The following is a 17,296-nucleotide window of genomic DNA, read 5'->3' on the forward strand; positions in this document are numbered from 1 at the left end:
CAATGCAGCAAGGAGTTTCTCATTCCTTAATGAGTACTGCTTTCCGCCGTCGCATAGAAATCCCATGCAAATAAGAGCACTAAGCATCCCCCCCCCCCCCCCCCCCGATGCAGAGAGACTGCATCTGACCAGTGCACCTTTTTAAGTGCTGGAAACTTAACCCCGGTTAGAGCTGGACTTAAGTTTCCAGCCCTTTGAAAAAAAAAAAAGAGTAAAAAAGATTAAAAAAAAAAAGGTAAACTCTCCAGGTAAGTGCCTGCAGTGGCCACCCCTTACCAGATACTAACTGACTTATCTGGGTAAGTGGCAGCAGATAACTTCATAAGTCAGTACTCATACAGCTATCTGGCACGGTTTGCTGCTACTTAGCGGGATAAAGTACTTATCTGGCTAATCAGTGGCAACCTATAGCAGACAGCTGCATAAGTACTGATTTGTGCTTCCCACTGCCAGATAGATGGATAAATCAGTATTTATCCAGGCAAATGGCAGGGGCCCCTTACCCACAGAGGCTGTCAGGGATGCCTCCGCCCCCTTCCCTTCTTAAAATGTGCTTTTGACCTGTGCTGAATAAGCACACGTTACAGTTTTTAATGTGTTTTTTAAACTCTCAGTACATTAGCATATCATTAGCTTACTGCATCAGGAGTTTAAAAAAAAAATCTTGGTGTTAAAAATGTGTACTAAAATCCAGTGCACATTTTGTTAGCACCAAGATTATTGCATCGGCTTGAGAGATTGTAAACCCTCTGGGGATGGGGAAAGACCTATAGTACCTGAACGTAATCCACTCTGAAGAGCAGAATATAAATCTGTTACTTAAATAAATCAATCCCCTGGGCTTGTCCCATGCGTGGTTGAATTCATATACTGCCCTTGTTTCTACGTCCTCCGCTGGAAGCTGTTCCATGCATCCACCACCCTCTCAGACTATCCCCTTATACTCTCATCCCAAGACGCCTTGTTCCATTGAAAGTGACTTGCCTCCTGTGCATCGATATCTCTGAATTATTTAAATGTCTCTGTCCTATCATGCATTTCCTTTAGGGCAGTGGTTTCCTGGGGGACCCCCAGCCAGTCAGGTTTTCAGGATATCCGCAATGAATATGCATGAGAGAAATTTTTCAGCAAGGGAAGTGGTGCATGGAAGTCTACCTCATGCATATTCATTGCCGATATCCTGAAAACCTGAAAGGTTTAGGAACCACTGCTCTGGGGTATACATGTTTAGATTACGTCTGCCCCGTATGCTTTAGAACAAAGACCACTGGCTTTTAAGTAGCCACCTCCTGGACTAACTCCATACTGTGTATATTCTTTTGTAGGTGCAATCTCCAGAACTGTACAGTATTCCAAATTAGGTCTCACTAGGGACTTACTAAATCTTAATTTTTCTGCTGACAAGTCCTCTCCGTATGCACCCAGGCATCTTTCTGGCTTTTACTGTTGCCTTATCCACCTACTTGGCCTCCTTGAGGTCATCAGATATGATCACCCCCACCCCCAGATCACGCTCTTGTTTCATGGACAGAAATATTTCACCCCTAGACCAATGCTTCTCAATCCTGTCCTCAGGGCACACCTAGACAGTCAGATTTTCAGGATATCCACAATGAATAAGCATGAGAGAGATTTGCATACAATGGAAGCAGTGTACCACAGTGCCTGTGGGGTTTTTTGCAGCCCAAATGCATGACTTTGCATTTTTTAGCATTGAATCTAAGATGCCAGACGCTAAACCAATCCTCAGTCTTCACTACATTCCTCCTCATGCTTTATACACCTTTTTGGGTATCTATCCTGTTGCAGATTTTGGTATTATCTGCAAAAAGACAAATCTTTCCTGATAGCCCTTCTGCAACATTACTTACAAAAATATTGAAAAGATCCAGTCCAAGGACTGATCCCTGTAGCCCACCACTAGTAATGCCCCTCTCCTCTGAGTACATTTTGTTGCATCACACTCAACGAGTTTCTAACCCAGTTAGTCGCTTCAGAGCCCATACCAAGGACGCTCTATTTATAAGTTGCCTATGTGGAACCGTGACAAAGATCCTGCTGAAATCCAAGTACACCTCATCTAGCACTCTCACTCGATCCAACTCTTGATCACCCAGTCAAAGAAATTGATCAGATTCGTCTGACAAGACCTCCCTCTGCAAACCATGCTGCCTAGGACCTTGTAACCTTTTGGATTCCAGAAACGGCATAATCTGTTATAGCAGCATTCTATTAATTCCTCCTTACTTACGCTTTTGTGAAGAGGAAGCACATCTGCCTGTCTCCAGTCCTCTGGAACTACACCAGACTCATCCAGCAGATCTTCTTCTCAACGTTCCCTTCAAACCCTTGGATGCAGTCCATGTAGCCTTCGAGCTCCATCGCTTTATCTGCTTTTAGTTTCGCTAGCTCCTCACAAATGCAGTCTTCTGAAAGTCATTTCAGGTTTACCTCACTTCCAATCCATTTTGTGCAGTCATACTCCCGGCCTTTCCTCTGTGAACACCGAACAGAAATCTTTGTTAATCAATTCTGCTTTTTTTCTCATCAGTCTCCCCTTCACCTCAGAGTCTCACAATGCCAAGACTGCAGTTGCTCTTATCACCAACCTATCTTAATAAAGAAAAAAAGGAACTTCCCCCCATTTTACCATATTTGCTTCTCTTGGCTTTTATAGTTATCGCCTGTCTTTCTCTTTCTACAATTTCTTGAAGTTTCTGGATGCTAACCTTTTATCCCTTTACCCTTTCAACTACTACTTTTTGAAAACCATAGTGGCCCCTTTTTTTTTTCTGTCTTACCTTTATTTAATTTCCTAAAAAAAAAAAAAAAAAGGTTAATTGCCGATAAAATATCTCCATCCAACTAATCATTCCTTGAGGTACCACCCTGTACTCTAATACTGAACCACCCCATCTGGTGGTCACTGGATCCTAGATGGTCATCCACTACGTCATCAGGAGCATTCTCCCCATCGGGAAGCACCAGGTCCAGTATCATCCATTACCAATTGACAACAGTGTTCCCCTACAGAGAATGCGGGATCTCCCTGCTTCTGGAAGACAATGCAGCCGGAATGTCCCAATCAACATCTGGCAGATTGAAATCACCTAGCAATAGCACCTCCCCTTTCGTAGCAATTTTATGAATATCCACTGTTAAATCCTTATCAGTTTCTTCTGCCGATGGAGGTGTTTATATTATACACAAATGTTCCATTCTCTCTTTCCAGATTAACTCACGGTACTTCCTTACCTCTTAAGTCCTGCAGATCTGTTCCTTTAACATTTTTTATATATTATAATCATGTGTGTGTGTTGCACCATTCTTCCTCCCTTTCTGAATAGATTATAGTCTGTAACCTAGTTGTGGTTTTTTTGTGTATCACATCTCTGTGACAGCCACTGCATTCATATTCATCTCTTCCATGGCTGCCTCTAGATTCAGGACTTTATATCCCATCCTATGCAATGCAGTGTACATAGCTTTCCAGCCTGTGCCTTCCCTCCCCCCCCTTTCTGTCTGCTCTGGAAGACCCTTTGCCCTTCTTAGATAGGTGCACACCACCACTGCTCAGCAACCCTTGCAATGCCATCCCATGACGAAACGCTCTCATCTACACCATACGCGTTGACCATTCATTCACCTCCAGAATGCTGTTCATCAGGATTTACAGCAGCTGAAGTCTGATGGTCACGGGGGGGGGGGGGGACAGTTTTCAGAATAGCCTGCCCAGGGGCAATGTCCATAGCTACTTCATACACTTTGTCATAGGCAAAGTCCGCGCACGGTTTCTTTTTGAAGATTGCCCGTAGGTACAACTGGTCCATGGAAGTTGCACCCGCTTTCTGTACGGGCCACGCTTGGCTAGGAAGTAGCACGTGCACATTTGGAAAATGCAATGTTTGTGTGTACGTGCTGCCTTCTAATCCCACTCAAACCACGCCTCCAGGAATGCCTCGCCTTAACCTGGCTAAAAGCGCACGCACTAGGGAACCCTAGGCGTACTTGTAGCTGGGTTAAGGGTGAGCAACTTTCAGAATGCGTTTTTTGCCTGGGTAATCAGTGTTTACCCAGGCACGTGACTTTTGAAAATGGTCCTCATGAAGCGTAACCCAACGTGTTGTGTATGGGACAAGCTGAGGAGGTCAAGAGAGATACACAGGTAAAAATCTAAATTTGTGGGGGTTTTTGAAACTGAGTACTACAGGGCACATAGATTCATGGGATAGTGTCCCAAAACCCCTCCAAATCCTAGCAGAAATGGTGGCAGAAGGAGTAGCCTCATGGTCAGTGTTATTGGTTTAGAATGAGTAAAATTACCTGTGTGCACACTGCATAAAAGTACAGGCATACAGAGGAGAGACGATCCACGGGGTGGAGTCTGGGTGGGGTTGCGGCTTGCACGCATTCTTTTGTGATTTTGAAAATTGTGCATGTAAATTTGGCAGAACAACTGGCACCAAATAGTGGGTGCAATTGTGTGTGCATAATTTTGCCAGGATAATATAGAAAGCACTTATGCGTGCAAGTCCACCTTGAAAACTGGTATAACTTTTGTGCACATTTGACATTAACTTATGTGCAGTGTTACAAAATGACCTCCTAAAAATACAGTTGAAAGCAAGATATTTGAATTCATCTGAATTTATGATCAAAAGTTTAAATAATTGTTATTAATAAATTTCTCTTCACTTGTTTCTTGTCTCTATCTGTATCTTGTTTTTCAGACAGAAGAGGATTACATACCCTACCCCAGTGTGCATGAGGTAACAGTACCCCTACTAAAACTTTCCATGTACCCTACCTCAGTGTGCACGAGGTAATAGTACCCTTCCTAGAGCTCTGCATATACCCTACCCCAGTAAGCATGAGGTAACAGTACCCCTACTAAAACTTTCCATGTACCCTACCCCAGTGTGCATGAAGTAATAGTACCCATCCTAGAGCTCAGCCCATACCCTACCCCAGCGTGCATGAGGTAATAGTACCCTTCCTAGAGCTCAGCACATACTCTACCCCAGCGTGCATGAGGTAATAGTACCCATCCTAGAGCTCAGCACATACCCTACCCCAGCGTGCATGAGGTAATAGTACCCCTTCTAGAGCTCTGCACATACCCTACCCCTTCATGCATGAGGTAATAGTACCCTTCCTAGAGCTCAGCACATACCCTACCCCAGCGTGCATGAGGCAATAGTACCCTCTCCCTAGAGTTCTGCACATACCCTACCCCCGTATAAATTTAGAACTGTTGGATTTATGATGCAATCTTCTATCAGATATTTCAAACAAACATCATATTAAACCATCAATATGTGCCGTAGCCTGTTCGTTTGATGGACAGTGAGACCTCATATATACTATGGCGGGCTTTTGGTGCATTTGCCCCTCAATGCCAATAGTTAAGTCGTGCGGTGATAAACTCTGTATTGCACCGTCTGAATGTTTATAATCATTGATCTCTCTGTCTTGTTCTGAACAAGCCGGCAGTTTTGGGAATACACTGGCACACTGCGGCCCCTGAAGAAGGTTCCCCAGAAACACGAGCCGTGTCGGGCCAACACGCCAGCGTTACACCCTTGCTGCATATCATGCTACGATAAGTGTCTATCCTATTTACTGCCTTTAATATATTGTAACTGACACAAGTTGTCAGTACCACGACTAGACAGAGAGACCAATGATTATAAACATTCAGACGGTGCAATACAGAGTTTATCACCGCACGACTTAACTATTGGCATTGAGGGGCAAATGCACTAAAAGCCCGCCATAGTATATATGAGGTCTCACTGTCCATCAAACGAACAGGCTACGGCACATATTGATGGTTTAATATGATGTTTGTTTGACATACCCTACCCCCGGCATGCATGAGGTAATAGTACCCCCTCCCTAGAGCTCAGCACATACCCTACCCCGGCATGCATAAGGTAATAGTACCCCTCCCTAGAGCTCTGCACACACCCTACCCCCGGCATGCATGAAGTAATAGTACCCTTCCTAGAGCTCAGCACATACCCTACCCTGGCATCCATGAAGTAAGAATACCCCCAATAGAACTCTGCAGGTACCCTGTTGCAGCATATATAACAGATCAATGCTCTTACTGTGGTTCTGCATATATTCTACCCCATTATGCATGAAACAGCAATATTCCTACTAGCACTCTGCACATATCCCACCCCAAAGTTCATTCAATAACTTTACCCTGCTAGAGCATACATCCTACATTTCATTCATGAGAGAAGTGTACACCTACAATAACATACTTTAGTGTGCACGAGATAACAATACCCTACCAGAACCTTGCACATACCCTATCCCAGTGAGCATGATTTACCAATACCCCTAACTAGAGCTTTGTATATTCCCTTTCCCATTATGTATGAATTAACAATACCCTAATTAGAACTTTGCAGGATGGATGAGCTGTTAATAGAGTTGCAAGTAGCAGACTGTGCCCCTTGCACTGTTCTTACTGTATATTTATATTTCAGTACATTTTATGTGTGCAGTTAACTTTCACACATTTATTTATCTGATTTTTATATTCTGCTTTTTAGCACTTCAAAGCATCAAACTTCACTGGTCAGGGCTGGGGGTTAAGGCCTCTTTAGCCCATTAGTTTGAAACCTTTAAAATAAAAAAATATTAGGTTCTGGAGTTAGGGATGCTGGGGGGTGGGGTGGGGGGGGGGGGCAGCTCCCCTTGGCTTGAGATTCTGGGGTGCTGATGTCCACTATACACAGCAACCCTGCTATAAAGACTGATGAAGCACCATCAACAATGACATTCTGACCAAATGGGTATTAGTGGACCTCCTGATAGCTAAGCTCATACCTAACTCACAGGCCGATGCCCCTTATACAGTAAGGGGTAATAGCGCCTGGAAAACGCGCGGCCAACCCCCCCCCTCCCCCGAAACTAATAGCGCCCACAACATGCAAATGCATGTTGTGGGCGCTATTAGTCATTCCCGCGCGATACAGAAAGTACAATGTGCAGCCAAGCCGCACGTTTTACTTTCAGAAATTAACGCCTGCCAAAGGCTGGAGTTAATTTTGGCCAGCACCGGGAAAGTGCACAGAAAAGCAGAAAAAACTGCTTTTCTGTACAGCCTCCGACTTAATATCATAGCGATATTAAGTCGGAGGCCCCAAAAAAAAAAAAAATTGAAAAAAAAAAAAATTAAAAATCTGCCCGCGGGTTGGAAGACAGACACTCAATTTTGCCAGTGTCTGTTTTCCGAACCCGTGGCTATCAGTGGGTTCAAGAACCGACGCCGGTAAAATTGAGCTTTGGTTGTCAAACCTGCTGACAGCCGCCGCTTCTGTCAAAAAGGAAGTGCTCTGGACGAGCTAGTGTCCCTAGCGCCTCCTTTTAGCGTGGGCCCGAATTTGCATACAGGCTGATACTGGATTGCGCGCCCAGGACACTGGCCTGTGCGCGCGTCGGGAGAGCGGGTGCTCGCCGGCTCTCCCGTGACTTTTACTGCATCGGCCCGTCAGTTAACTTTTCCCATTATTTTTGCATTAAGATAAAGCAAAAAAAAAAAAAAGGTTTTTCAGAGTTTAAGCACGCTGTGGTATCATGGACCATTTGTGGGGTCTATAATCAATGAAGACTAGTTTACTGAACCTAAGAGCTCCACTCCTGAGCTAAAGAAAGCACTCTCCTGGCTGAGCCAACAGGAAGTCCCTATTCCAGTAATAATCTAAAGAGACAGCTCCCCTGACAGAGCTAGTAAGAGGTCCCTATTCCAGCAATAATCTAAAGAGACAGCTCCCCTGACAGAGCTAGTAAGAGGTCCCTATAGTAGTAATAATCTAAAGAAACAGCTCCCCTGACAGAGCTAGTAAGAGGTCCCTAGTGTAGTAATAATCTAAAGAAACAGCTCCCCTGACAGAGCTAGTAAGAGGTCCCTAGTGTAGTAATAATCTAAAGAAACAGCTCCCCTGACAGAGCTAGTAAGAGGTCCCTAGTGTAGTAATAATCTAAAGAAACAGCTCCCCTGACAGAGCTAGTAAGAGGTCCCTATAGTAGTAATAATCTAAAGAAACAGCTCCCCTGACAGAGCTAGTAAGAGGACCCTAGTGTAGTAATAATCTAAAGAAACAGCTCCCCTGACAGAGCTAGTAAGAGGTCCCTATAGTAGTAATAATCTAAAGAAACAGCTCCCCTGACAGAGCTAGTAAGAGGTCCCTAGTGTAGTAATAATCTAAAGAAACAGCTCCCCTGACAGAGCTAGTAAGAGGTCCCTATAGTAGTAATAATCTAAAGAAACAGCTCCCCTGACAGAGCTAGTAAGAGGTCCCTATAGTAGTAATAATCTAAAGAGACAGCTCCCCTGACAGAGCTAGTAAGAGGTCCCTATTCCAGTAATAATATAAAGAAACAGCTCCCCTGACAGAGCTAGTAAGAGGTCCCTATAGTAGTAATAATCTAAAGAAACAGCTCCCCTGACAGAGCTAGTAAGAGGTCCCTAGTGTAGTAATAATCTAAAGAAACAGCTCCCCTGACAGAGCTAGTAAGAGGTCCCTATAGTAGTAATAATCTAAAGAAACAGCTCCCCTGACAGAGCTAGTAAGAGGTCCCTATAGTAGTAATAATCTAAAGAGACAGCTCCCCTGACAGAGCTAGTAAGAGGTCCCTATTCCAGTAATAATCTAAAGAGACAGCTCCCCTGACAGAGCTAGTAAGAGGTCCTTATAGTAGTAATAATCTAAAGAGACAGCTCCCCTGACAGAGCTAGTAAGAGGTCCCTATAGTAGTAATAATCTAAAGAGACAGCTCCCCTGACAGAGCTAGTAAGAGGTCCCTATTCCAGTAATAATCTAAAGAGACAGCTCCCCTGACAGAGCTAGTAAGAGGTCCCTATAGTAGTAATAATCTAAAGAGACAGCTCCCCTGACAGAGCTAGTAAGAGGTCCCTATTCCAGTAATAATCTAAAGAAACCACTCTCCTGACAGAGCTAGTAAGAGGTCCCTAGTGTAGTAATAATCTAAAGAGACAGCTCCCCTGACAGAGCTAGTAAGAGGTCCCTACAGTAGTAATAATCTAAAGACAGCTCCCCTGACAGAGCTAGTAAGAGATCCCTATAGTAGTAATAATCTAAAGAGACAGCTCCCCTGACAGAGCTAGTAAGAGGTCCCTATTCCAGTAATAATCTAAAGAGACAGCTCCCCTGACAGAGCTAGTAAGAGGTCCCTAGTGTAGTAATAATCTAAAGAGACAGCTCCCCTGACAGAGCTAGTAAGAGGTCCCTACAGTAGTAATAATCTAAAGAGACAGCTCCCCTGACAGAGCTAGTAAGAGGTCCCTACAGTAGTAATAATCTAAAGAGACAGCTCCCCTGACAGAGCTAGTAAGAGGTCCCTACAGTAGTAATAATCTAAAGAGACCACTCTCCTGACAGAGCTAGTAAGAGGTCCCTACAGTAGTAATAATCTAAAGAGACAGCTCCCCTGACAGAGCTAGTAAGAGGTCCCTACAGTAGTAATAATCTAAAGAGACAGCTCCCCTGACAGAGCTAGTAAGAGGTCCCTAGTGTAGTAATAATCTAAAGAAACAGCTCCCCTGACAGAGCTAGTAAGAGGTCCCTAGTGTAGTAATAATCTAAAGAGACAGCTCCCCTGACAGAGCTAGTAAGAGGTCCCTATAGTAGTAATAATCTAAAGAAACAGCTCCCCTGACAGAGCTAGTAAGAGGTCCCTATAGTAGTAATAATCTAAAGAAACAGCTCCCCTGACAGAGCTAGTAAGAGGTCCCTATTCCAGTAACAATCTAAAGAGACAGCTCCCCTGACAGAGCTAGTAAGAGGTCCCTACAGTAGTAATAATCTAAAGAGACAGCTCCCCTGACAGAGCTAGTAAGAGGTCTCTACAGTAGTAATAATCTAAAGCAGGTGATCTCAACCCAGTCTTTTGGAAACACCTAGCCAGTCAGGTTTTCAGGATATCCACAGCGAATATTTATGAGAGACATTTGCAGACAATAGAAGCAGTACATGCAGATTTCTCTCATGCATATGCATTATAGATATCCTGAAAACCTGACTGGCTAGATTTGTCCAGATCAGAAAGAACAGCTTCCCTGAAGGAGATCCCTGTTCCAGTCATAATCTAAAAGAATAGTTTTGTCGGCCAAGCCTAGTATGAGGTTCCTGCTATTTTTTGCCTTCTCTTCCCTGTATTATCTCCCTTTGGCACTGTATAGATTTTGGAGGGGAGTGCGATTGCTTGTAGTACAGATATTTTGCCGCCTTGTTTGGTCAGGGCTACTTTCACTTTGTTACCCTTTGACACAGACATTGATAATGGGTTACTTTCCCATTCTGCCTGTTTGCTGACATGTTAGGTACGAGTCTTCCTTTGGTGCTGATGTTTAGAGATGTGGGTTAGACGTGGGTTAGAAACCCCCCCCACCCACCACTCCTTCTATGGGTACTACTAAATACAAGTTACTGCTTCGATATATACTGTACATATTGTAAATAATTGTCATATATTGTTATATTTCTTATACAATTGTAAACTTTTGTTACCATATCTTTCCTGGTACCTGACTCTTCTACTCTAGCCCTTTCTCCCAGTTCAGCTTCCTTACGTTATATGTAACTTCGCATTTCCTTAGTTAATGGTTTCCCCAGTTCTATGTAAACCGATGTGATATTTCCTTGAATGTCGGTATAGAAAAGTTTTAAATAAAATAAATAAAGTATAATACATTCTCCTCCCTAATTCTCTTTGCAGGTGCTGAGCCGTGAAGGTCCATTCCCTCTGATATTACTGCCACAGTTTGGGGGTTACTGGATTGAAGGAACTAACCATGACCTCACCAGCATCCCTGAAAAGGAGCAGGTCCAGTCTCCCACCCCCAAAGGGAAGCTTGAATGTAACCAGACTGCCCGGATCTACCGCAAGCACTTCCTGAACAAGGTAAAACTGGTCCCTGATACCTCAGCAGAGTCTTCCTCCCATTCCCCTCTCCTGCTGTTACATAATAACCTATTAAATGATAGCAGATAAAGACAGATGGGTCCATCCAGTCTGCCCAATCTAGATTCCTCCTCTCTGATTCTCTGTTACTTTAGGTTAGTGACCATATAAATTCCCATGCTTAAACCAACACTGGCTCTTTCCATGTCTTTTTTTTTTTTTTTTAATGGGGTTTTTCAACCCTGTCCCTACCACTGCCTTACTTGCAATAATTCCTAAACTGTAATGGAGCTGAGGGCCAGTGAAATTCCCTTACCCTTCAAAGTCCAATGTCTAATCTCCTCCCTCAAGTATTGGTCTATGAAGCCAACAGCAGGAGAGTTTGGTCCAGACTGACTACGTGGACTCCATCATTTATTATATAGGAAAGTGCATGTAGCTCTTCTTGAGTCTTATTGATTCATTTTGTTATTACAGTGACCACGTTTCAGTACTTTATTGGACTTTAGCAGCCTTTTCCCCAATCAGATTGAATATCTGTAGGGATACTGGGCAAGTCACTGAACAAGTTTGAATTGTGTGTTCCGCTATTTTAGTCTCTCTCCTTGTCAGTCAGCCCCCCGTCACACATTAGAGTAATTCCTTGTCTTCAGAGGTCACTTAGATCCATAACCTGTCCTACTGTGTGTCCGGGCACTCCTTTGTCCTGCCCCTGTAACTTCAAGTCTGCTGCCATTGGCCTGTGTTCTCTTCCAGGCCTTATGCCAAGCATTGTTTATTTATTTATTTAAACATTTTTCTATACCGTCGTTCAGTTGTATTCCATCACCACGGTTTACAGTGAGGCACGTAAATATATCTTTGGTTACTTGTGTAGATTAATAGTGTCACTAGGGAGTGCCATTAAATTTCGGTAACAACGTTTCATAAAAAGTACTATTTGTATAGTGATATAAATCTTGTCCTTTTCTACCTTTATCAGTCTTAGATACGTGTATAACTCTACCGTAATGTATATTTTGTTTTAAAAGACACACATAATGCACAATACAGGGTGCTGCGTGCTGATGGTCAATACCTAAAGAATTCCCGTTTTACTCACAAAACGGGCTTTATGATGGTTGCCCACACCATATGCGGAGGAATTCCTGGGGTTGGGGGGGGGGGGAGAGAATGGAACAATGCATGTAGTTTTGTTCCAAAAAATTACCCTCCGAGAAACCAGGCACAAATCTCTGCTGGCAGTTATTGGTGTCAATCCCATGGGTAAAAGCATTTGCAGAGTTTGCACCAGTGAAGGCACTTTTGATTATTGCCTCCTGTATGCCGGATGTTCTTAGTTAAGGCTGGTGTCTTCTGCTTGCATTTCTGCAAGCCATTTAATTCAGAAGAATGGATAGGCTATACCATGTCTTGTCTGTCCCTGGATTTCTCCTTATGCTTCTCTCTACCTCAGTGTGGACTCTGCGGCCCTGTGGATTGGCTTTGGGTTTATTTGGCAACCCACCAGCGCTCCTTTGAGTTCAGTGGAGCCCTTTGTAGGTGGCCCCAACAGCCTCCATTTTGTTCTGGGATGCTATAAATTATCAGCAGTTTTAACCTCCCAGCCCTGTATCTCACGATCTGCCGAAGATAATGGTGAAACTCATGCTGACATCGGAGATAAGATGCCATTGGCAGCCTGGACAAAGGCCCATGCCAGAGGGAATGCATACCGGTGGTATGGGATTGCAGGGCCCTATGGATAGCAATTTGTACTGCTGCTGTTGTGAGATACAGCATACTGGGACAGGAGAGCTTGTGACCTCTGCTGAAGGTCAAACTCTGTGAATAAATGAAGAGCTCCACAGCTTGTTGGGACCTCCAGGCAGTGTGCACACAGGACAGAGTCTGATCCCGACTGAAATCTTCTACCACACAAAGTGCTGTAAGCTAGGGTGATGGCCTGACTTCCAAGCGATGAGGATCAGGGCTGACGGGCCTGATTTGAAGCTGTGCAAGCTGAGAAACTCCTAGAATTCCTTGGAACAAGAGATGAAAACTCAGGATGGACTTGCCTGTCCCGCGTGACCTGGGCTCATGTGATCACACTGTCTCTTCACCTAGATGATCCAGTCAGTTGATCTGGGAAGCTTGTGTGCACAAAACATTTGACCCTTCAAGATATTTTATTACTTTTCACTGACATTTTCAGACTCCACTAACATTCTGGGCAGAGTAATTTTTCCTTGAAGTGTCAGGAATTGACTCATGTAGAGTTGTTATTGGAGAAATGAAAAGGATGGTGTAGTGCATGCACTTTCAAGACCTCTTTGGGCCCTCCTTTTCATGTGACTGTAGTGCTGGAGAAGAAGTTTTTATATCTAGGGCATGCTTAGGAGGTGGGAATTCCCACAGTAGAGGTCATAGGAGGAAGTCTTGTATGTACTACGCAGTGGTTCTTTTGTTGGATCTGATTCTTGAAACTGTTTTCCCTATAGGCCCAAACTGAGAGAAAACACTTCATAAATCAAGTCCATAGGCGTCTCTAAACTTCCCAGGCCAGTCATGGTCTTCTCTAGAATTCCTGGGCATCTCGAAGATTTCTACAGATGTTATGGCCAGAAGACAGCCCTCCCTGAAAGTTACAGGCACCCTGTTGATGAACATTCAGAACTGCATTGCCCATCCTTAGGTAAAGCTGGTGACCGGTTTGGAGGCCAACTTTAAAGTAACAGGCAATGGCAGGAGAATTAGCATGGAGTGGCAGAAAAATGAGGTTTGATCCCCTGGCAGTATCTGTCCCCCCAAGTGACTGTTACTTCCCAGAGCCGGCTCAGTACCAACTCTGGAATCGCTCAGACAGATTTTAAGCCATATAAATTCTGCTTCGGTTAAATTTCCTAATCAGGTTACCAAACCCTAAGTCTTTCGCCGTGGAAGTACAGCAGCTGGAGAAAGCTGGTGTCTGTCTGTCCCTTATTTCCGTTCTCTTATAAAACTGTGCTTTGGTTATGTAAAACTCATGTTCCCATGGCATCCAAATGTCACAAAACAGGTTCCCAGGATTGAAAAGGTGGCAGGCAGACTGTCCCTGACAGTTGGGTCCCCCTGAGGACTTAGCTCAAGGCATTGAGATCATTCTTGGTATTAGGCAGCCTGTCAGTTTGGATTGCTTTAGTTCCTGATATGTTTGTTTATTAATCCAAGTGTTTTCTAAGCAGCAATAAATTCCACCCATCGTCACTATGAATCCTGTGCCATCAGACTGACCAGGAACGCCGGAGTGCCTTTGACCTGTTTTACAAACCAAACCAGTGCTTTGCCTCCTTCCTGCTGAAGAAATCTCATTTGCAGTATAAACACATCATTGGCACTAGCACTGCATGAACCTTGGAAATGATTCCCACAGCTCAGTACGCAGAGCCGTCTTTTAGAGAACGGCCAAGACCTCAGGGAAAACTTACAACATCACATCTAGTTCTGCTTACAGCGTTCATCATGCTCTGTACTCCTCCTCCTCCTCCTGCCGAGGACGTTTACAGAGAAGGATGAATCTTATCTCTTAGCGTGCATCGGTGCAGAGTCAGCCCAGTGAACCGGTGGCAGTTCCGTGCGCTGCCTTCCAGGAGAGTTCAGTTCCTAAGTCCAGGGTCTGCTTCTTGGGGAAGCAGGATTGTCGGAGGACAAGTGGATTGCCCATCATATATGTGGGTGATGTCCTCACCACCTGGCGCCAATCGGGCACTTTCTAGAACCTTCCAAAATAGTATCAGTGACGTTTGTGCCTGCACAGTAACTCCCCGGAGGAGTTGGGGTGGAGTAGGATGGAAGAAGAGAGTCTTATCATCACTGAACAGCAAAAACCCACTGATCAGACTTGCAATGAACACCTGCTAGGTTCCAGAGTTAGCGACGGCCTCTGGAATGATGGGGGGGGGGGGGGGTGGAAATTCCAGCTCGTTGTGAATGAAGACTTTATGGAACTGGAGTTCTGGCAAAAGCTGGTTCTGATTTGAACTGGAAGTCCAAAAGGAATAGGAGGAAATTGTCAGGTCAAAAATTAAAAGGAAAAAAAAAGTGCCCTGGCTCCAGGTAATTCTGCTCCTCCTATTATCAATGCTGCTGCCTGCATCCATCGTCCCAAGACTCTCCTTGTGATAGTTTCTACTGGGTCGCTGCCGTCGCCGTCTCTTCCTGGCCTCGTGCTGACCACTAACGTTGCTTCCTCTGCCTGTCCCTGCACTGGGCTGAAGCTGCCTCCTCCTGGGCCACTACAGAAGAGAAATCAGGACCTTTATCAATTTCTCGAAAAGGAATAGGGTGGCCACTCTCTTGTCCCTTGCTCTTCAGCACCACCAGTACCTCCATCCTTTCCCTATCCAGAACTGGCACTGCAGATAACCCATGCGTGCCCTCCCTCTTCCCATCCCAAGAACAGGTCAAGGGCTCTAAACTTTGAACTCCTCCGCTCTCTTACCAAAACAGCAAGGTCATGATCAGCCTATGACGGTGCTCAGCAATTAATGCTTCAATCTCTTGGATGTTAGAGCAGTTGGCCATGGAAGTAAAATTTAGTTAAAACCTAATGGTTAAATTCTTTAAATTACAGGACTCCGAGGGACAAATATCACTACCAGGCGTAAGCAAGGGCCTGTGTTGAAATCCCTGCTTGCAGCACATGGGTGGCACACACTTCAGGTGTACAGAATACATGGTGCAAGGCATGACGTCTAGAGGGCTGGAACTGGGCTGGGTTTCCGGCTTGCTCCATGTTTTCAAGACAGGCAGATCCAGTCCTGGGTTTACCTTAGTGCATGCATACCATGTGGTATAACCAGGAATGGAAAAACAGAGCCAATTGGCAACCCCAAGTGGGTCATGCACACTGGCAATAATTTCAGAATACCTGCTTTTAAAATATTTTTTAACAATCACTCTGAGGATGCAGTCTTCTCCTTTTGGACAGAATCAGCTCTTTACCTCCATGCCCCAAGGGATTTTATTATAAAACCCAGGCTGAATGCCAACCCCTTTTTATTAGAGTGGCTTCTCTGGCATGCTTATTAAAGAGACAGGCAGAGAAGGTGAAAGCTATTCCCTTGCTATTAATTGCCTGACGAGTGCTTGCATTGAAGACTGTTGACACTGGCCCCAGTTCACTGGGGTCACTGTGAGAGAGTCTTATCGGGGGGGAAAAGAAACGGCTGAGTGGGGCCTTGACCTTTAGGGGAATAAAAAAATCATTTTGCATAGTAAAGTGCGAGGAAAATCTTTGAGCATTTGGTTGATGGAAGCAGATGGAATCTGTGCGAATGAAATCCTGGACTAATCTCATGCGAGATAATTAGGAATTTATAAATGTCTAGCAGACTGCAGGTCACCGGTGGGATTTAGGACCAGCCCTGGTCTTTTAAACCCTCCTGCTCCTTTCCAGCAAGGGTGTAATTTGTAGTTCAGCTTTCATATTTTCCTTGATTTGGTTTCGGGGGAGAGGAGGCTCTCTTGTCTGGCTGTAGCTTGCGCTTCCGTTTCAGCCCCATTTACTGCCTTTGGGAGATGCAAAGCTGAGGTGCCATGGGTATTCATCGCTCCTCGCTGGATTCAGATGACAGCCAATGCTGAGCCTCCACTTTAGACATTTGGGAAAAAGCATTGTGTAGCACAGGACTGCTTGCCAAGCCCAAAAGCAAAGCATGTTCAAGCAGCTTTGTTTGAATTATCAAAAAGGCTGCTCACCCTGTAAAAATACTGTTAGCAGTAATTTTGTTATGGATTTGACAATTGCTTGGTTTTCATTGTAAATATTACTGCCTTAACATAAAGATTTGGGGAAACCTGCACGGAGCGGCAGTTGTACTACCCTCACCATAAGACTTGAGGGAGACCTGCACGGTGCGGCAGTAGCTACCCTTGGACAAGGGGCTTGGGGATGGTCTGCATGGAACGTCACTTGACCCCACGTGCAGCTTTGCTGGGCAGACCTCCTGGACCATTTGGTCTTCCTCTGCCGACTGTTACTGTGTTACCTGGGTAATTTGTTCCTCTAATGCCCCACCTAGGCGATGGTCCTTAGGTTGTGCTCAGTGCACCTCTTCTGTATGTAGTAGGAGGACGTCCTTGAGCTGGCTGGTAAGGTTTACACGGTGTGGTTTCTAGGGTTCTTCAATTGGCAGGATGTGAGCATTGGCCCCAGATGTCCCTGAACGTGGAACTCGGTACTGCCATTGAGCCATGGGCGGCCTTCTGCGAGCAACAGTACATGCACCTGCTAAAATGCCAATATTGCAAGCCAATGAGAGCAGCTTTGCCTGTGCCTGGTTTTTCTTCTGTGGATCCTTCTTGTCATACTTGTGGGCTGCTTCAGTGCTAT

At 44.7% G+C, this 17,296-nt stretch overlaps 1 protein-coding gene across 9 annotated transcripts in view; it reads left to right on the plus strand.

The window, feature by feature from the left end:
* Window positions 1-17,296, plus strand: part of RAP1GAP (RAP1 GTPase activating protein) — a 225,880-nt gene that overhangs the window by 139,709 nt on the left and 68,875 nt on the right. For all 9 annotated transcript variants that reach the window (XR_003852767.1, XM_029577941.1, XM_029577938.1 and 6 more), the window contains 2 exons: window positions 4,731-4,769; window positions 10,759-10,944. Coding sequence is in view for 8 of the 9 variants with exons in the window: in XM_029577941.1 (XP_029433801.1) it covers window positions 4,731-4,769; window positions 10,759-10,944 (225 nt within the window). In the remaining variant the exon portion in view is untranslated. The remainder of the gene's footprint in view (window positions 1-4,730; window positions 4,770-10,758; window positions 10,945-17,296) is intronic.

The sequence above is a fragment of the Rhinatrema bivittatum genome, chromosome 15 (assembly GCF_901001135.1).
Source record: "Rhinatrema bivittatum chromosome 15, aRhiBiv1.1, whole genome shotgun sequence".
Lineage (NCBI taxonomy): Eukaryota > Metazoa > Chordata > Amphibia > Gymnophiona > Rhinatrematidae > Rhinatrema > Rhinatrema bivittatum.